Below are 20,494 nucleotides of genomic sequence, written 5' to 3'. Positions count from 1 at the left end.
AACTCTCGGGCGCCGCTCAGCAGCGCCCAGTCGGGCGCCCGAGGGATCGCAGTCGGGGCGGGGCCGGGTTTCCGGACGCGCTCGGAGGCGCCGTGGCCCGGGGGCGCGGGCGGGCCGGGGCCGGGGCCGGGGCCGGGCCGGGCCGGGCCGGGCGGGGCGGGGCCGGGGCGGGCAGAGCGCGGTGAAGAGGGCGCGCACGGCCCGGGGGGGGAACGGTGACGATGGCAGCGGCGGCGGCCCCGCTGGACCGGCGGTTCGAGGGGACGGCGATGGCGGCGCCGGCCCCGCTGGAGCGGCGGTATGAGGGGACGGCGCGGGGCCGCGGCGTGGCGGCGGCGGGCTGGCGGGTCTGCCTGGCGCACCGCTTCGAGGAGCCGTGGCAACCCTACGGTGCCGGCGATGTGTCGTTCCGCGATGTCCTGCGGCACGTCGGACTCAGCTTACGGTACGGGGAGGCGGGGGGGAGACTGAGACGGGGACCGGGAGCGGGCTGCTGCGGGAGCCCCGCGGTGCTGCGGGAGGCTCGCACCGGCGGTGCCCCGCTGGACAGAGGGCAGAGTACGGCGCACCACGGAAGGGCGCGGGCTGCCGGCACCCCCGCGGCTGCCTGGCGCCAGCGCTCACAGACCGGGACGCACTTTGGGGCTCCCCCAAACCGAGCAAGAGGGCTTGGGACATAGGTTGGAGTGGGGGGATACCCCACCATCTCTGCCCCTTGAGGCTCGCTGCTGGTGCCGCATCACCCCGAGCAGCGCCCGGTGCTCAGCTCCTGGCATAAAGCACTTTTGGGCAGATGCAGATGAAGCTCGGGGTTAATTGGGAGCATTTCGAGAGGCTGCGCGCTGTAGGAGGCTCGGGAATGGGGGCATCTCCCGACTTTGCGTTAGGGTGACCTGAAAGTAAGCAGGAGAAAGGCGCGTGGGAACCAGCAGTGTCGTTTAAACCTTTCGAGCGGCTGCTGGGGGTGTTCGCACACCCATCGCGCTGAGCATGGAAGCCGGTGATGGTGTGATTTATTTCCTGGTGCTGTCTTTGTATCTCCTGCCTCCATTTTCTAAGCTGCTTCTTTTTCCCCCTTCCTGCTCGATGTCCTTGGAAGTTGCTGCTTGCAAAGCTGGTTTCTGCAAAGCCTCATAAAGGGGCAGATAAGGGACTGCTTCGGGGTGACCTGAGACATCCTGGCACAAGCCTGGGCACCAGGGAAAGGAGAGCATGGGTCATGCCTGGGAGATAAACGCTGCTGGAAAAGCTGCCGCTGCGGGTTGGTTTGAGCTGAGCGTGTGGGAAAGCGTGAAGTTCTGGTAGGGTGAGCAGTGAAATGGGGGTGATTGCCCCCGCAACAGCTTCGGGGTTCCAGGATAGAAATAGCTTGTATCAGCCCTACAAAAAGGTTTTAAGGTTCAAAAGCAAGAACTGCTGCCTCTTCCCTTACAAATTCAGGAGGTGGTTTGGTTGTCGTCTCGAAACACTTGTGCAGAACGAACGCTCCTTGCAGAGACGCTCCAGGTTTCTGCAGAGGTGGCTGGTGTGCCATGGCGGGGGGTCACGGCATGGATCTGGAGTAGTTAGGTAATGCACAGGCATGTTTTAATTCCACTGGGAGTTAGTTTGAAGGGAAAGAAATGCCCTCCGGCCTTGGCAGGGAGCTTGGGAGCTGCAGAACACGAAGACTTTCTCCTGGTTATTCTGCAGCCCTGGCGGACCTGTTAGCAGCCAGCAATTGGGCATCGGCCACCTTTCTCCTCTTGGCTTGCGCAGTGTTGCGAGAAGCTGGCGGGGGAACAGTCTGCTATTGAGATGGCAAAGCAGCTCAGGCAGCGGCTGGCTGTTAATCCCAAATCTCTCCTGCTGCATGCTCATGGGAAACCTGCTCTTGAAATCCCTCTGTCACCTCCTTTGCAGGGAGCCGGGATGCCGTGCTGCAACTGTTCTGCATGGGCACCTTGTTTCCTATCACCAGAAACCTGCTGGGGAAGCAGCTGGGTTGGTTCTTTGGTTCTAGGTTAACAAGACAAAGAAGTGAAATCATTTCCTTGAGAGAGAGCACGCTGCCAAAACCTCGCCTCGGCAGCCTAAAGCCAGGGCTGTCTCGGCTGGGAGAAGAGCAGTTGCAAGCAGATGTAGCTTGGAGATAGCAGCAGGCTATTTCCATTGATGGTTGGTTGTGTAGGACGGGCTGGTTCTCGTGGTGCCCTCGACCTCTGCAGGCAAAATGTCTTTAAACAGGCAGACATGGAGGTGTAGGAATGGAGAAATGACTGCAATGTGAAAAACATCACCCTGAGAGGGATCTGGGGACCTTTGGTATTAATGAGTAAACGTTAAAGTCCAGCGGCCACTGTGTGGTTGTTTTTTCTTGGGGAGGAGTGTGGACGAGGAGAGGTGTTGTGGAAGAACCCCTTTGCTCCTGGGGGTCCATGCCTTGCAGATTAGTGCTCACCCATTGCCCATCACTAGCATCCCACCAGCCATTGGGATGGGACAGGCTCCCGCTTGGGTTCCCATCTCAACACTATGGCATCAGTGCCTGCAGATAGCTTGGGGACGTTGCCCATTGTAGGGCTCTCATGCCCCTGCTTGGCATCCAGGGCCATGTAACCACTGGTTGGGTCTTGCCTGTCTGCTCGCTGTGGGAAGCTCATCAGCCTCTTCTGGTCTCGTAGCTGTTTTCCTTATGCTAATTGCCTCCCCGAGGAAGATTTAACTCGGGGCGCTTCATTAGCCAAAGCCAGTCCTTTACGAGCGCCAACTCGGAGCCCAGCCCGGCTCCTCTTGCCCGCAGTGGTGCCGGCACACCCAGGCTCAGGTGTGCCCCTGTTCGGGTGTCTCTGGATTCCCAGGCCTTTGGGTGAGGAATTCTCTGCTGGGCAGTGCCTGGCTGTGCAGCTGGTGTGCGAGCAGAGGTGAGTCTGCAGGCAGACAGCATTGCCTCCTCCGGGGCAAGGCTGCCCTGTGCTCTCTGCGCCCAGGGATGTGGCGCTGGCACGGTGCTCTCTGACCATGGGGACATGGAGGTGAAAGAGTCAGGTTCGTGCCTCTGGAACAGCATATGGCTTCTCCAGACTTGTGCTTCTGCTCTCAGGCTTTCCTTAAGCAAGGATATGCCCTACCAGGTATGGAGGTGGTGGTCCTTGTGTGCATTCTGGCTTCCTCATGGAAAGGCTCGTAGCCCTACATGAGCTGGGAGCTCTGTTCTGTGCTGTCGGAGTGCTCTGTTTCCATGCTGTGTCCTTGCTCTGCCTGCTCATGTCTGCTGACTGATACATGGTGCAGATGGATGGCAGGGCTGCCACCGCATGTGCCCTAGGACACAGGTTCCTATTGTACATCTCTACCAGAGGGCTAGCTGCAGCATGTGCTGGTCACATCCTGTGCAGCGACACTGAAGGGACAGTTACCCATGCTCCCATCTTCCTTCATACCTGCCTTTCCCTTACAGATACTTCAGGTGGTGGTACAAGAAGACCCGCGTAGAGAAGAAATCCGCCTTCATTGACCTCTTGTGTGCTGTTCCTCTGCAGCAGATCTATGGTCAGCCTCCAGTATGGGCCTTGGTGTGGTGCAGTGCCCAACATGCAGGGTGGGCAGGGATTCGCATGGGGCTGTCAACGTGTTGGAAGGGGGGGAAGTGGGACAAGGAGCTTCTGGGGTGTGGGCAGTGGGGTTCCTTGAGCCAGATCCCACCATGGGGAGGATCTGGGGTGCTGATTTCTGGTGTCTTTGCCAGGCTGCCCGCTGGGCGGGATTGGAGGAGGCACCATCACCCGTGGCTGGCGGGGAGAGTTCTGCCGCTGGCAGCTGAACCCTGGCCTTTATCACTATGGGACGGTCATCGCTGACCAGGTAGGCGCAGCAAGGTCTGCGAGGAGTGCGTTGGGTGGTTGAGGCATCTGCTCGTGGGCTCATCTCACCCCTTCACATGCGTTTTTCCTCCCCAGTTCACGGTGTGCCTGCGTTGCAAGGGGCAGACGATTTACCAGCAGGTCTTGTCCATAGAGAAACCCAGCACTCTGCAGGGCTGGAACTGGGGGTACTGTGGCCACTACGCCTTCTACCATGCCCTGTACCCTCGTGCCTGGATGGTCTATGAGCTCCCGGGGCAAAACGTGGTGCTCACTTGCCGCCAGGTCTCTCCCGTGATCCCCCATGACTATGAGGTAAGGAGATGGTGGCTCCATGCAGGTTGCAACCTGTCCCATGGGAGCACTGGGTCACACAGCACTGCTGCAGCATGGCTTTCATGAAGCAGGTTGGCTGGGATGTGGCAGAGCTGCCTGCATGCAAAAGGGAAAGCCTGGAGAAGAGAAGGCTCTGGGGGCCTTGTAACAGCCTTCCAGTGCGTAAAGGTGGCTGCAAGAAATCTGGAGAGGGATGTTTTGCGAGGGCGTGTAGTGACAAGACAAGGGGAATGGCTTTAACCTGACAGAGGGAAGATTTAAGATTAGACATTATGAAGAAGCTCTTCCCTGTGAGGGTGCTGAGGCGCTGGCACAGGGTGCCCAGAGAAGCTGTGGCTGCCCCATCCCTGGCAGTGTTCAAGGCCAGGTTGGACACAGGGGCTTGGAGCAACCTGCTCTAGTCGAAGGTGTCCCTGCCCATGGCAGGGGGTTGGAACTGGATGAGCTTTAAGGTCTCTTCCAACCCAAACCAATTTGCGATTAGCACAGCAGAGACAGGATTATACTGTGTGATTGATGTGTTTTGGTAGCAGAGGCTTGGAGTGGTGAATTTTTGACCCCTGAAAGTTGCTTGTGCTTCAGGCAATGCTGCAGCAGAGTTTTTCCTTGTCCCTCCTGCCCAGCTTAGCATTACCTGAAGACAACAGGCTTGCCATCTTGTTAATGTTCTTTCCCAGCCTGGTCTCTTCTGCCCTAAGGCCCTGTCCTAGCACCAGCTGCCCGGTAGAACCCTGGAAGGCTTTTCCCCTCCTGGGCCAGTTGGTGCTGAAAGGGTTATCCCTGTGTCCTTGTGCTTATCTCTGGCAGCTGCTCCTTTGCCCTCTGAACTGTGCTTTGACTCTTTGTACTGCTTGTTTCCTGCCTTTGGTTGTTTCCTGTGACCATCCCAACTCCAGTCCACCCGGAATGGCGGGTCCAGAGCTGTGACCTTCCTGCCCAGAGGATCCGGTGGTAGCGCTTTGGGAAACCCTCAGCCTGTACTCATGGGTTGGTTTGTCAGCTGGGTGTTCCTCAGAGTGCTTTAGCTGGCTTTTGCCTGCCGTGCCCAAGGGAAGAACTGCTTATTAGCAGGGCTTTCCCGGCTGGGCTTCCCCAACACTTCCCTGTGCTCTCAGGCAGGAGGAACCCCCACAGCAATGTGGGAGCTCGGGATGGCAGCAAGGGATGCCTCGGCACTCCTGCTCATTCCCAGCCCCAGGCGAGGGTGGGAAGCTGTGCTGCTGACATGCCTGACCTTCCTCTTACCCCAGCAAAGCACGTGAGCCTGTATCAACCTGTTTAGCAGATGAGTGGTGAGATACCTGTCTGAGCATTGAACGCTGCTTTCCATCTGTGTATTGCCCCGTGTGGGGCTTGCTAGCTCGGGGCTTGTGATCTGGGTTTTGTATATCCCACCCCTGCCATTCCTCTGTTCCCATTGCTGCTCCCCATCTTGGCAATGGGCTCCGAGACTGAGTTGTTCCTTGCTGTATCCTGTGTGGTCTCCCTAGCAGTGGGAGAAGTGATGCTCCAGCAGCTAACCATGAAGCAGCAGCCCTATACATAGCATTGTCTGTCCCTGCCAGGACTCCAGCCTGCCTGTGGGAGTCTTCATCTGGGAGGTGGAGAATGGGAGGGACGAGGACGTGGACGTCTCCATCATGTTCAGCATGCAGAACGGCATGGGAGCAAAGGACGACGAGAGCGGAGGGCACTGGAACGAGCCCTTTGCCCTCGAGAAGGAGGGCGAGCGGGTTGCTGGCGTCCTGCTGCACCACTGCACGCGTGTGAACCCCTTCACCCTCGCCATCTCCGCCCGGGAGAAGGTAAAGGGCTGGCAATGGTGGTGTGGCTCCTGCTCGGGGGGTTGTACAGCCCTACTGAAAATGGGGGGCTGGTGTGGGATGGGTGTGCAATAGGTTGGGTTTGGCACCCACCCTCAGTGCTTGCTTGACTGCTGGAGCTGGAGTGGGGACGTGATGTCCCTGAGGGCACCCTCTTTGTGGGTGGGTGCCAGGAGAGACATAGGGAAGGTTTAAGATTAGGAAGAAGCTCTTCCTTGTGAGGGTGGTGAGGCCCTGGCGCGGGTTGACCAGAGAAGCTTCTCTATAGGTGAAGCTTGCAGGGCGAGTAGGTTTGGAGTTAGCATTGCTGGGCAGCACGTGAGGAGCGAGTGTGGTGTCCCAGCGTTGCTGGAGGGGGCAGACATGCATCTGCCCCTCAGAAGTACCAGTTCCTAATGATGCTCTTCCCTTCCTCAGGCTGGCACGGGAGTCACGCACCTCACGGCATTCAATCCAGCGGGATCAGGCAGAGAGGTGTGGCAGGACCTCCTGCATGATGGCAGGCTGGAGTCACCCCCTGGTGAGTCCCTCTGTCCTCTGCGGGATAGGTGCAGGGGGAGCGGGTGGCCACGCTGCTCACAGGGCACCCAAGCAAAGGTGGATTTCCCTCCTGTAGCCACCTCGGTGCCATCACTAAAAGCCCTCAGTTACGCTGTGGCTCATTCCCAGCTGTAGGCTGTATCCAGATTTCCCATAACATATCATGCTGTCCTTGTTCTGGTTCCCAAAAAGCTGTTTACGCCAGTATGGGGCCATGTTAATTGCATGTGCCAGTGTTTTGTTAGTCTGTGTAGGGTTGCACACTGAGTCGATGTTTCTGCTGAGTAGCCAGGGTGATGCCTGGCTGCCTTCCCTCACTTCTCATTGCCACATCTGTGAGCTAGGCCCTATTAGATTTGTTCTAACAGGCAGTTTAGCAGTCTTTGGGGTTTGGTGCTGCCATCGCTTGCTGTCCTTTTGTTACTATATCAGCTTCCTGGAGGCCTCTGGTATTCCTTTGATACTTCTGCATCATCCCCAGTTGTCTGCTTGCTCCCTGGGCAGAAGCCTTGAAGCAGGGTGGCATCTCCCACCCCTTGCTGCTAACCTCTCATTGTGACCATTTGCCTAATGCCTCTGCCAGCTTCTGAACAAGGATAATGCTGACAAACTAGTGATCATGGCACTGGGCCTCTGCGAGATTCCTTGAAGCCTAAATTATGTAAATAAGGTGCTTACATAAATATTTCCGGAAAACTAAGTTTCCTGCCTAGATGCACTCGGAGTTCTCCAGGCTATTGGAGTGTGGTTTTCCATCACGCATGCCAAGCATTATCGTAGTCAGGATCTGTGCTTCTGTTAAAATTGTTGCTATAATGAGTTTACCTGGTACACATGTCAGAGCCAGCGTATAATTATCCAGCTGCCTCAGGGCTTTCTGTAAACACGGGCACAGTCCAAGCACCATGCAGAAAGCCTGGAAATGATGATTTGTCACTAGAAAGTCACAGCGCCTCTGAGTGCAGCGCAGTTACAAAGTCATGGGATGCTCTGTCCCTTCCACTTGTGCCCAGTGGCTTTTCCTGCCTGATTTGTTCCTCTGCTTTGATGACTCACTTCTTTTAACCTCTCCGCCCATGGCAGGTATTTTTTTCCTGCTTGCAAAAAGCAGTTAACTCGCATCACCATCCCTGGAAGTGTTCAAGAAAACATGCAGATGAGGGCCTTAGTGACATGGTTTAGTGGTGGACTTGGCAGGCCTGGCGGGGGCAGTTGGACTTGATGATCATAAAGTGTCTTTTCCAACCTGGTTGAGTCTGTTATGCTATGTAGTAATGTCATCCCTTGAAACCCTGAGGATGTATCATCCAGGTTGCAAGGGGGCCAGAACGTAGAATCATGGAATAGTTTGGATTGGAAAGGACGTTAAGTTCATCTAGTTCCATCCCCCTGCTATGCGCAGGGGTGCCTCACACTAGTCTCATTCCCATTGGAATGCATTGGAGCGTCAGTTACCCCCAGCCCTGTCCATAAGGCTTCCTTGGTTGCTTGTGGATACCTTTTACTGCTGTTTTTCTCCTGTCAGGTAAGAGCAGCCTGACAGAGAAGGGGGAGCTGACAGCAGCAGCAGTGTGTGCCAGCTGCACAGTGCCCGCCCGGGGACACAGGACACTGGAGATGGCCCTGGCCTGGGACATGCCCTGCATTCGCTTCGGCTCCAAGGAGAAGCTGCACCTCAGGTGGGTGGGTTGTGTCCAGTGGAGCTCGTCTTGTGTCCCAGAGCCTCCTTCTTCCTGCCTCTTGGGCTTGAGTGCTCCCTGGGGAGCTTCGTGCCGCCCATTCCTTGCCAGCTAACAGAGGGGACCCCCTCCCCAGCCCCTGCTCCTCAGTGCCCCTGCACTAGCAGTCACATTATCCTGCTTTTCACTATAGTCCAGCCCCTCTCGTGTGGCCGGCTGGGCTCTTCTCAGCCTGATGCCATGCCATACTCACCAAAGCCCTGCTCGGCAGGCGCTACACCCGGTTTTTTGGCAGTGGAGGCGATGCCGCTCCCGCTCTGTCGCACTACGCCTTGACACACTACGAGGAATGGGAGAGGAAGATCGAAGCGTGGCAGAATCCCATCCTGGAGAACAGGTAGGCTGGATGAGACCACCTTCCCGGTGCCCTCCTGGGGCTGGTGAGAGCACGAGCATCACCCCTCAGCCGCTGTGGCTGAGTTTCCCTCTTGCCTGCAGCCAACTGCCTTCCTGGTACAAGTCAGCCCTCTTCAACGAGTTGTACTTCGTGACGGACGGGGGGACCATCTGGGTGGAATTGCCCCCAGACTGCTGTGACGAGGACCTGCGGGGCCAGGCGGCGGCTGGCCTCTCCCACCTCCTCCCTGTGCTGCGGGAGTACGGAAGGTTTGCTTATTTGGAAGGTAACTTGCAGGGACTTAATGGTTGGTCCCAACTCCACCTCCCTCCCTGTTGGTGTCGACAGGCGTTCTTAAGCTGCTGTGGGGATGCTTTTCACGCTCTGATAGGGAGAGGGCAGCACTGCTTCCAGCAAAAACCCTTGAAGGACCAAGCCCTGTAGGATATAGCGTAAAGTCTTATCCAGACCCACTGTATCTGGGGAATAAAACCCCACTTCTAACAGGAGCCCCTGCCTGTGCTGGGAAAGAGCCCACACGCCTGCACCATGTGAAAGGAAGGACCTGCCCCTACTTTCCTCTCCCTGTGGCAGGTCTCCCATCCCTCACCATCTCCCTGATCCTTCCAGGCCAGGAGTACCGGATGTACAACACCTACGATGTCCACTTCTACGCCTCCTTTGCTCTCGTCATGCTGTGGCCCAAGCTGCAGATCAGCCTGCAGTATGACATTGGTGAGTGACCCATCAGACCCTGGCTTGATGCATGCTGATGTCTTCATTTAGGGAGGAGATGGAGGATTTGGGACAGCATCTGCCACAGAAATCTGTGCTGTGGAGACAGCACCCTCCTCCAGCTCCTCTGCTGGGCCCAGCACTTGCAAACCCCCAGTGTTGCTGCCTCAGTGTGTCTCTGCCCACCACTGGGATGCCTTTTGCTGCACATGGGGTGCACAGGAGGAGTCCCTGGTCTGACCATCTCTTTCCATGCCCCTTGCAGAGGAGAAGCATGGAGCTGTTCGCAGACCCCGATGCTTTGGGAGGGCTTGGAGGCTGCTTGGCAGCGGCCCAACCAGTGGTGGAGCACAGCTCTTTGCTGGGCTGTGGGAGGGCTGAACCCACTGGACTTCCCTCCGAGCCCTGGGTGCTGCCACCACTTTGCTGTGACACCTCCTCATAGCAGGTGACAGTCACGTATCACCTGCCATGGGGAGACTGGGGGCAGCCTGGTGTCCTCTCAGCCTCTTGCAGAGGGCTGTGATCTTGTGGGCTTGATCTTGCCCCAAAAGGCAGCTTGGTGCTGGTGGCCCTGCCTGTGCTTGGAGCTTGCTACAGTGCCTGCTGCCTTTCTCATGTCTTGCTCTGTGTCCACTCCAGCTGTCATGGTGATGAATGAGGATGTCCAGCTCCGCCAGTACTTGATGTGTGGTCAGACAGCCCAGGTGAAGCAGAAGAACGTGGTGCCACATGACGTCGGGGACCCAGGTGAGGGGTCTGGATGGGGCGGATGGAGCGCAGGGCTGCTCGCACAACTCTCTTGGCGTAGTAAATTCCCAAGCTGGGGGAAAGAGGTATAGTGAATCATAGAATAGTTAGGGTTGGAAAGGACTTAAAAGGACTTAGTGCGTGGAATACAGTTTGGTTTCAGTGAATGAAAAGCTTGGGTGGTTTGGGGTGGTGTTAAAGACCATGCTGTATGGAGCTCGTACAAGGGAGATGGGGGGGAAGCTGAGCTGTAGCAAGAAGGCTGCTCTCGATAGAGATGGCACAGGATGCAACATGTTGTTTTAGTGCTGATGTATCACAGCACCCTTGGGACCTTGCTCCTTGGCAGATGAGGGGATGTTCACTGCTTACTGCCCTGCTGCATCTGCTCTGTCCCTGCTTAGATGACGAGCCGTGGCAGCGTATCAATGCCTACCTGATACACGACACGGCTGACTGGAAGGACCTCAACCTCAAGTTCGTGCTGCAAGTGTACCGTGACTACTACCTGACACAGGACTCCATGTACCTGCGGGACATGTGGCCAGTCTGCCAGGTATGGGGAGATCACACCATGGAGCATTACCCTTCCACACTTCCCTTGGGAGCCATGCGGCATCCTGAGAGGATGGATGCTCCTGAGCAGAGCGTTAGGGGCTGCCAGGATTCAGAGGCTGCGTGACAATCTCCTGCCTCTCCTGCAGACTGTCATGGAGTCAGAGCTGAAGTTTGACACAGATAATGATGGGCTCATTGAAAACGGTGGCTTTGCTGACCAGACGTACGATGCATGGGTGGTAAATGGAGCCAGGTGAGCAACAGAGCCGGGTGAAGGGTTGGAGATGGGACCTGTGGCGGGGGGAGGTATCTCAGAGCTGGGACTGTGGTCCCCATTTGTTGTGGGAGCTCTGCACAACCCATGAAGTGTCACACGTTGCTGATGGTTCTCTCCTTTGGCTCTGGCAGTGCCTACTGTGGTGGGCTGTGGCTGGCAGCAGTCTGCATGATGTGCAAGATGGCAGAGGTGCTTGGGGATGCCAAGATCCAGCAGAAATACACGGACATCCTGAACAAGGGCAAAGAGGCGTTTGAGAGGTTGCTCTGGAATGGTGAGTGGGGAACCACCTTCACTGGCCATGCATCCCTTGGGAAGGGGTGGCTCCTCCTTGGGTCACAGAGCCTTGCAGGGGAAGAGCCTCCTTCCTTGGGGGAAGGAGGGGAGATGCCATCACTGCAAGTGAAGGGGAAGGAGCTGGTACCAGGGAGGGAACAGAGAGGGTATGATGGCCTGGGAAAGGAAGGAGAAAAGAGCCTTCTGGAAAAACCTGCTGTCCTCAGGGAGGAGTGTAGGGACAGCACACAAGCTGAGGTGCTAAACTATTGATTTTAAACTGCTTCCTGCCTTTTCCAGGGAAATACTACAACTATGACAGCAGCGGGAGAGGCTCTTCCGACAGCATCATGTCAGACCAGTGTGCTGGGCAGTGGTTTCTTGGGGCTTGTGGCCTGGACCAAGGGGAATTTGAGGTAGGAGAAGGGGCAGCCTGGTGTGGGTTGGGCTGAGATGGGACCTACAGCAGCAGCACTGTGGGGTGGGTTATGTGTTATGGGTTGGTGTGGGAGTCTCACTCCAGATGTGTGGAGGCTGTTGGATGCACATTGGGTTCAACCTGCCTTAAACCAAAATCTGCTCATGGAGAGGAAGGTCCCACTGGGGTTTGCTCCTGGCAAGGTGCTATTTGTATAAAAACAGGAGGAAAAAGCGTATGAAACTTCCTATATGTTATTTGCTGCCCAGTTCAGATTCCTAAATTAATATCCTAGGGAACTAAGGCTTATTTGGGTCCCTAAAGTCTGTTTGCGCGGAGGAGAAGAGTTGGCTGAAGACTCCTCTTGTCTGATCGGATGGCAAGAGCAGCTGCTGGTGCTGCAACACCCGGAACAGAGCTGGGAAGTGCATTTATCCCAGTGTGGTTCTCTTCAGCATGGGAATTGGGGCTGCAGGCAGAATCTGTCCCAGAGCTCATGCAGTAATACCCAAACATCCCTCTTGGGGGCAAACATTGAACCTGCTTCAGCCCGAAGATCTCGCTTTGCGTTTCCATAGCCTCAGACTGCTGTTAACTGAAGGTGGCACTGTTTCTCTGCTGCCTGTTGAGCTTTGAGTTCACTGGAGGTGGGACTGGTAAACTACTCGCTCTTCTGTTACCATGGCTATCGAGGGCTTTTTTCCTATGTATTTTGATACCCTGCCTGGCTGGCAACGCTCCTGGTCGTAACCTCATTAATACACTCTTGATGCGTGTACAATTCTAATGAAATACAGAGTAAGAAAAGCCAGTTTCTGCCAGAGATGGCTGCTTCACACCAACCCCTTCTGCTGATTCTTGCTCCCCAACAACATGTGGGCTTAGATGGAAAGAAATCAGATCAAATTAACTTGGGTAACCTAGTTGGAACTAGTCTTTTCCAGCATAACCATTCTGTAATTATCTCCAGAGCCACACCAGGGGAAAAAATGACTGTTGGATGCATCACTTCAGCATAGATAGAAGGGACCTGCTGCCTTTCTTTTGAGTCTACCAACGCTGCCTGGTTGGGCTGCCCAGGCTCTGTTGGCAAGCTCCTGCCTGGTGTCATCACCCCTTTTGCTCCCCTTAGTTCTGGTAGCACCAGACTGGCAAGAAAGGTGCTTGTGCTGATGAGCTGGAGCTGCCTGACTCTTCCCTGTCTTACAGACAGATGTCATAGTTGCTCTGAGACGTTGCTCCTTCTCTTGGTCACACCACAAGTTCTTGTTATGTTCTCGTTATGTTCTTGTTATGTTCTCATTATGTTCTTGTTATGGCTTTCTTGTTAAGTGAATGTGGGGTGGAGAGGAGCCAGCGTTTTGGTTGCAGCGTCGTTGAGTCTTCAGCCTCCCTTTTCTCACCAAGGAAGTGACTGTTGCTGCACTGACACTTCCTAATTTTACTGGCAGTAATGAAAGCAGTGCAGAACTTTATTTACTTTCAGTCATGCACAGAGGCTTTTTAATTTAGTGCAGTCCTGGCTGTGTTCCTGCTCCTCTGCTATTTTTTTTTTTTTTTCAGCTGTCAGGTGTTTTCATGCTCAGGTTGGGTTGATTTTCATTTTCTTTAAGTTTATGGAGGTTGTTTTGTTTTCATCTTTTGGCAAGAGCTTACTCAGCTTGATACTTCAGTCTGTTCTCATAATTGTTTTGAGCTCTTGGCCTTAATTTGTTGAACTACTGCTTTGGTTTTGGTTTTAGTCCCTTATCAGAAGGTGAAGGTTTCTACTTCCTCGTGATAATAGCCTGAAATGGCTGTTTATCCCGCAAGCACTGCTGACCTTTCACAAGACTCAACTTTCACTTGGAACAAAAGTTCCAGATCTCTCCTTCCAGACACAGAAAACCATCAGGAGTCCTGTGCATTTTAGTCTGATCTCTTCATCTGCTCCTCTCATGTAAAACTTCCCTCGGTCCAGCCCACAAACACTTGCATCACCCCCCAGTTACAAAATCGGAAGGATTAAAGTCCTTTTGAAATCACTTGAATGTAAGCCCTGTTTGGTTGGGTTTTTTTTTTATTCCTTGAATTGAAGCTTAATTTTTAATTTTCTTCATTATTTCCCCAAAATTCCCAGCATTTACCCAAACAAAACTGCCAGTATCCACAGCATTCACTTTGCAGCTGCACAATGTATTCTGGTCTCATCAGACTGGCTTTACCCTAATCTTTCCCTTTGGCAAGAAGGTGCCTTCAGCCTCAATGACCCCTGACTATTCTTTGGCTACTTCTGGCTGGTGTCCCATCTCTTGTAGGTGTCGCAATGCCTTTTGTATCTGGTGCAGGTGGGCTGAAACAACAGCCAAGAGAAAGTCTGGGCCTTAAACAGTCATTAGCCTGAGAAGTGAGCAATGGTGACCCTAAACTGATGGGGTTAGTCCCCACGCTGGGAATGGTGTGGTTGACCAGGTCCCCAAAGCAATCCCCTGAGAGATGTGGGAGGTGTTTGGCCAGTGACTGAAGGTGAGAGGCTGTGTGTTGAGACACACGAGTTTGAGCTGTCAGCCTGCCCAGGAGGAGGGTGGAATGAAGTTCAGCGTCTCTTCTATTGAGCAACTGTGCTTTTCCTGTCTTTTCTCTTTTTCCTGTCTTTTCGGGGAAAGAGGGCTTTTTACTTCCTCTTGTTATTTTCCTGATGTGGCTATTTACCCAGCGAGCAGTGCTGACCCTCTTTCTCATGCAAAGCTCAACCCTCCTCCCTGGAGACCCAAGCCTGCAGGCTCTGTGTGCACACTGAGCCCAAAGCCCCCTCTCTGTCCACCCAGGTCTTCCCCAAGAGTCACATCGTCAGTGCCCTCAGGACCATCTTTGAGAAGAACGTCATGAGCTTTGCTGGTGGCACCATGGGAGCAGTGAATGGCATGAGACCCAATGGGCAGCCCGACACCTCCAGCGTGCAGTCCAACGAGGTGTGGATCGGTGTGGTCTATGCCTTGGCTGCCACCATGATCCAGGAGGTGAGTGGTGATGCTGCGCCCCTTGGCACATGCCATCTCCTTTGCGCTCCGTGGATGTGCTGATGCCCGTCTTCCCTCTGCCGCAGGGGCTGGTGGAAGAGGGCTTTTGTACAGCAGAAGGCTGCTACCGGACGGTTTGGGAGCAGCTGGGGATGGCTTTCCAGACACCAGAGGCCTATCGGGAGAAGAAAGTCTACCGCTCGCTGGCTTACATGCGTCCCCTTAGCATCTGGAGCATGCAGCTGGCTCTGGAGCGCAGAGCCAGCCAGGTAGCAGCACCCGCACAGCCCTCCCAGGTCCCCAACCACCCTTGAGTCCGGTGGCACTGGGCAGAGCAGCAGGTTCACCAGGAGGGCTGGGGGAGGCCCTTCCCTCCTCCTCTTCAATAATACTCACATTGCTGTCTTCCTTCCCTACCTCCGCTACATGTCCTTCACCTCAGGGGTCTTCCAATCACTAACACTGAGCTCAAGGGGGGACAAGAACTGCAGGTAACGTCTCCTTAAAAAGGAGAGGAGTGGGATAAGGACGCGCTGCTGGAGCCTGCGCCTCCCTTTCCCTATTGCTCAGGGCTCTGACAGCCTGCAGGCCCCACCAGCCATCCTCAACCAGAGCTGGTACCTTGCCTCAGAGCACAGGAGACCTCTCTCCTGCAGTCAGTGGGCTGGGTAAGGTGGTCTGCAGGGCGAAAATAGAAGAGAAAAAACAAAAAGTGTGGATGTATGCGTGTGTGTGTGTGTGTGTGTGTGTGTGTGTGTGTGTGTGTGTGAGGACATGGGACTGGTGCATGCCGGCACGTGGATGCTGTAGTTGTTCATCACTTGTGTGACACTGCAAATAAAGACTGGCTCTGCCCCATGGCGGATGCAATCCGCAGGGGAGCCCTGGCTTCCTGGCTGGTGACAATCGGTGACAATCGAGCCCAAGCAGCAGCAGCAGTAGGTCCTGGTCTGGTACCACGGCCCCCCCCCCTCCCTGCTGGCGCTAGGGCAGGCAGCAGAGCACGTTTTAGGGGATGAATCATTTAAGTTCTTAATAAATTTCTCCAGCTGTGTCTCCTTTGTGTGTGTCTTCTGTGCTGGGAGGGGGGCAAGCTGATGAGGGAGACCCTGTATTGTTAGATCTCTTCTTACTGGGCTGGGGATATAGGGAGAGCCAACAATCAGTTAATTGGAGAGGGCAAACAATTAGCAGGCTAGCTCTTGTGGGGGATTGGTGACAGGAGCAAGATGTGCAAGGCATGTGGGACCTGCCCTCTTCTGTGTTCCCTGTTTGGCCGAGGAAGGCAAGGAGCTTAGCATGCTGCCTGGAAATGGCTGTGTGGGCTCGCCCTTGACCAAGTCATGTTCTCCTTCTGGCCAGGGCTGGGCATCTTGCTTCCTTTTCCTCATTTCTGTGCCAGGACAGCGATTGAAGGCTGCACCTCCCTGGTTTTGAGGGTGCGGGGAGAGAACGCTGCACCCAGGTTTAGTTACAAGCTCTTTCTGTCCACTTAAGAGCTTTTTGCTCTAACACTCTCTCTGAATCATAAGTGCCATGAGGGCTGGGGTGGGAAGCAGCCTGCCCTTCGCCCCTGTGCCTGTTCTTGCCCTGCCCTGGGCGCTGGTACAGGCAGGGCATCGCTGTGGTGGCCTGTGCTGCCAGCAGGTGATAAATGGCCTTTTCTTCACACCGCAGGGGAGCGTTTCTGCATCTGTCTGAGCAGAGGAATAATGTTATCCGGGAAAGGGCAGGTTCTCCAGGATACGGCCCCCCTGCACCAGGCAGCATCCTCCTCCCATGGCAGAGCACGCAGCTAACCCTTAGGGTCACCGTGGCAAGGCTGGGAGGGGAACACAGGAGTGCCAGGATGCTGGTGCTGCTCACCTGGGCTGCCCACCTCTTTTTGTGTGGCGTTGGCACACGGTGGTGTCCTGATCCAGCTGGCAAGGGGCAAAAACAGGTACCCAAGCCAGCACAGCCTCTGACCAGGCTGGGTTTGATTGCTGTGGCCCATCAGCAATGCTCCCTAACCCCAAGGGGTAGGCTGCCTGCAGACCTTCTTTCAAAGGTTGGGGCATTCAGGATGTATCAAGGGCTATTTCTGCTTTTCACTCCTTTTTTTGACTGTATTGCCTCAGTAATATGCAATAATAAACCGACGGGCTCAGCTTTCAGCAATGACTGCATGGGCACGGCCGTGGGCTGGGACCAAAATCCTTGGTTACAGATATGATTTTCACTAACATTTGCCCACAACGCTATTTTTCAAGGCTGACTCAATCCCAGTTTGCGCAGAGAGTTTAATTGTTCATTAACCCTTTATTCTTATTATTCATTAACCCTTATTATTCATAAACCCCTGACACACAGAGGTTTAAACCAAAGCTCTGCCAACTTTTAACTTCTTCAGCACTTTCTGCTTCGGACTTCTTCCCTGCTTGCCTGTTCCCCCTTGCCCACTCCCCTGCTGAGCCAAGGCTCAGGCATGGCATTTCAGGATTTAGCTATAGTAATGATTTCCAGCCCCTAGCCGCTTCGCTGGCTGCCCTTTGGAGGGTGCAAATCTCATGGAGATACCCGAGGTCTTTGCTTGTTTTAGTTTTGACTCATCCAAGGCTGGTCAAGAAATCTATGTCCTTGAGCTCTGAGCTGATGCCTGCACTTTCAAGATAGGCTGCTGGGACAGGGTTTGTTAAATGCGGGAAAAATAAAGATTATGTGAAGGCAGCAGAAATATTGTTTGTGTGGTGCAAAAAATTAAACCTCTGCCTGTAAATGAGCTATGGGTTGCTATCAGCAGCAGTGTGAGCACAGAGATCTTGCGTTGCCCATTCCCATGGCTGCTGCAGCCACAGGGAGCTCCCTGTACGAAGGCAATGGCAACGGGATGATAGCGAGGGGGTGATGGAAGGGGGGTGATGGAGGAGGAAGAGTGATAGAGAGGGGGTGATGGAGAAGGAGTAATGGAGAGGGGGTAGTGGGGAGGGGGTGAAGGAGAAGGGGTGATGGAGAGGAGGTAATGGAGAGGGGGTGAGAGAGAAGGGGTGGAGAGGGGGTAATAGAGAGGGGGCGAAGGAGAGGGGGTGATGAAGAGGGGGTGACAGAGAAGTGATGGAGAGGGGATAATAGGAGGTAATGGAGAGGGGATGATGGCAAGGGGGTGAAGGAGAGGGGGTGATAGAGAGGGGGTGGTGGAGAGGGGGTAATGGAGAGGGACTGAAGGAGAGGGGGTGATGGCGAGGGGGTGATGGCTGCCCCTCCTGCCCCGTGCAACCTTTCCAAACTGGCCAAGCTCGTTATCACAAACATCGGCCTCACTCCAGGCAGCACCTGCCTGCCAAAAACACAGCCAAAGCAAACAGTCACTTCTTGGGAAAACACACCTTGTCATGCAGCTAATTTCGAGGACAGAGGGTAGCAAACAGAGGGGCAGGAATTTCCCACAGGCAGCCAGCTCTCTGACCAAGGAGCCCTCACAGGCAGGGGTGCCATGGGGCTGTGTGGCTCCTGCAGAGAGGAGAGGGGAGCATTGAGATGCCAGCAGCAGAAATGCAATGCTCCCCAGCATGGGTACTGGTGAATTTCACCATCAGAAGAAAAGTGGGGCTCAAATGTGAGGTTGAAGTGAAAACAGAACTTGGGAAGGGTATCTGAGGTGATGCAAAGAGTTGCCTTGTCTCCATTTTGGGTAAAGGAGCATTTTCTGGTGAATCCTCCACCACCTCTTGCTGTGATGCCTGGAGGAATTAAAACACAGATGTTTTAGGAGACTGCCTTGAAAATGTTTGAGGAACAGGGTGAGGAGTTCTGATGTGAACGGAGCCATTTCAGTCTCCCCAGCCAGCAACAACTATAATGTAAGAGGAATTATATAAACACAAACATACAGATATTTAAGAATCCCTGCATCAATATAACTTCTGTCAGCATTAAAATGTGATATCCAAAGTATTTGGGGAATGTTTGTTTTCCATAAACAAAACAATTTCCTTCCAACAAAAGCCAGTTTGTAAAAACAACCGCAAACCTTCATTCCAGCCCCGGGTGAGAGGAGACCGAGTGCTTTGTAGCCTGATCTGTGGCTGCATCAGTATTGGTGGTGAATAAAGAAAAGCCCTAAAAGGAGCCTTTTGGGTGGGTTTGCAGAGGGATGTCTGCCCAGGAGGAGGAGGGTGAGGCTGTGTGCTGCAGTGATACTGGGGTGCACTGGAGTTAAGCTCCTTGGCACCCCTTATGCACCCCAGGCACAGCAATGGGGTGGAAGAAGGGGTGGCAGAAGGGACATCAGGGTGGTTTTCCCTGGCTTGGTGACCACCGACCTGCCAGAGCCAAGGTTTCTCTATTAGCTGCCAGGAAAGTGTGAGCAAGGAGGGACTGTTTCAGTGGGCATTTCTGGGAATATCTGCCGGTAACTGTACTTTCATCTGGCCAGGAACTACAAATTTGGGAACACCCAGATTGCACAACGCCGTGGCTGATGCTGCCGCCCGCAGCCCTGACAGCAATAAATAGGCGAGAAGCAGGCACATGAGCAGAGCCCTGCGAGGAGAACATCCCCAGGTACACCCGCTGCCCGCTGCTGCAGAGATGGTGCACGCAACCGCCTTCCTCCTGGTGCTCAGCCTGGCCGTGGTGGCTCCGGTCCTCTCCACAAGAAAGGTAACGGCAGGGCTGGGATGTGCAGGGCAGGGTGGGCAGGGGCTGCACTGCAGCACTGGTGATAAACCCCTTTCACCACAGTGCGTGCTGACCGGGCGCTGGACCAATGACCTGGGCTCCAACATGACCATCATGGCTGTGAACGCGAAAGGTGAATTCCTCGGCTCCTACCACACGGCTGTGACAGTCACCGGCAACGATATCAAAGTGTCACCGTTGCAGGGGTCCCAGCACCGCACGAACGAGAACAGCCAGGCCACCTTTGGCTTCACCGTCAACTGGAGCTTTTCAGGTGCTTCTCCTTCCCCACCTCCCCTGCTGCGTCCCCAGAGCTCCACTGTGCTGTCCCCAAAGATCTCCTGCCCTCCCTGTGATGTCTATGATGCTCTTCTGCCCTCACAGCAGTGTCCCTGACAATCCCCTGCCTTCCCCTGCCGTGACCCCAGTGCTCTCACATACCCAGTGCTCCCCCATCCTTAACTCTGGAGCTCTTTGGCGGGTGTCACCTCCCAGTCCCAGGGCGCAGAGGATGCTCTGGGGGGCTGAGGCCTGTTGCTGTGTGCCCATCTCTAACCAAGACCCCTCCTGTCTGCTTTCCCCATAACCACTGCCCAAAGAGGGCAGGGACAGCCGGGGTCTACTGCCCCCTGTGCTGGGATAGGGTGCAGGGCACTGACCTGTCACCTTCTCCATCCTCCCCTTCACCTCCTGCCCCATCCCTGCAGACTCTGTCACTGTGTTCACGGGCCAGTGCTTTGTGGATGAGACAGGAAAGGAGGTCTTGAAGACCATGTGGCTCCTGCGGTCACATGTGGACAGCATCAAGGATGACTGGACAGCCACCAGGTGAGCCCATGCCCTGCACAAGTGCCCTGTGCATCCCAAGGGGGGCTGGGGCTCTGCCACCCCGTGGTGCTCAGTGCCCCCAGAGCTGCTGGTGGTGACTGAGGATGGTGCTTGGCCACAGCCTATCCAGGGATCCCACCACGGTGCAGCTGGTGTTGGGGGAGATGGGGATGGGTCAACTTGTGCTGTGCAAGGCTGCAATTCTCACTCTTTCGTCTTCTCCCTCTGCGTCCCACAGGGTCGGCGTCAACGTCTTCACCCGCCTGCGCTCAAAGAAGGAATGAGGGTGATGGGGGTTCCTGAGCTGGCAGCAGCATGTGTCCCCCTGCCCGGTCCCCCATTGCTTCTCACAATAAAGCTTTGCTCCAAACACCCAC

The 20,494-nt window shown here is 54.9% G+C and overlaps 2 protein-coding genes across 3 annotated transcripts; both read left to right on the top strand.

Moving 5' to 3' along the window:
* Window positions 1–48: 48 nt before the first annotated feature.
* On the top strand, window positions 49–15,685 carry GBA2 (glucosylceramidase beta 2). The gene is made up of 17 exons (XM_030512708.1): window positions 49–445; window positions 3,440–3,531; window positions 3,728–3,843; window positions 3,939–4,157; window positions 5,744–5,983; window positions 6,419–6,521; window positions 8,067–8,220; window positions 8,492–8,617; window positions 8,719–8,903; window positions 9,248–9,352; window positions 9,995–10,102; window positions 10,507–10,658; window positions 10,807–10,913; window positions 11,069–11,211; window positions 11,514–11,629; window positions 14,439–14,630; window positions 14,717–15,685. The coding sequence occupies exons 1-17, from the start codon at window positions 222–224 to the stop codon at window positions 14,942–14,944; spliced, it is 2,610 nt and encodes an 869-aa protein (XP_030368568.1). The 5' UTR covers window positions 49–221; the 3' UTR covers window positions 14,945–15,685.
* A 2,134-nt stretch (window positions 15,686–17,819) lies between these two features.
* On the top strand, window positions 17,820–20,494 carry LOC115619824 (avidin-like). Of its 2 annotated transcripts, XM_030512713.1 has the most exons (5): window positions 18,689–18,746; window positions 19,045–19,271; window positions 19,353–19,563; window positions 19,997–20,117; window positions 20,356–20,494. In XM_030512713.1, the coding sequence occupies exons 2-5, from the start codon at window positions 19,140–19,142 to the stop codon at window positions 20,399–20,401; spliced, it is 510 nt and encodes a 169-aa protein (XP_030368573.1). In that variant the 5' UTR covers window positions 18,689–18,746; window positions 19,045–19,139; the 3' UTR covers window positions 20,402–20,494. The 2 variants fall into 2 exon arrangements, with proteins under 2 accessions (XP_030368572.1, XP_030368573.1); XM_030512712.2 differs by having other exon boundaries at window positions 17,820–19,271.

This window comes from Strigops habroptila, chromosome Z (assembly GCF_004027225.2).
Source record: "Strigops habroptila isolate Jane chromosome Z, bStrHab1.2.pri, whole genome shotgun sequence".
In the NCBI taxonomy this organism is placed as follows: domain Eukaryota; kingdom Metazoa; phylum Chordata; class Aves; order Psittaciformes; family Psittacidae; genus Strigops; species Strigops habroptila.
Note: the sequence above shows the minus strand (reverse complement) of the source record. Positions and strands in the feature narration are given on the sequence as shown.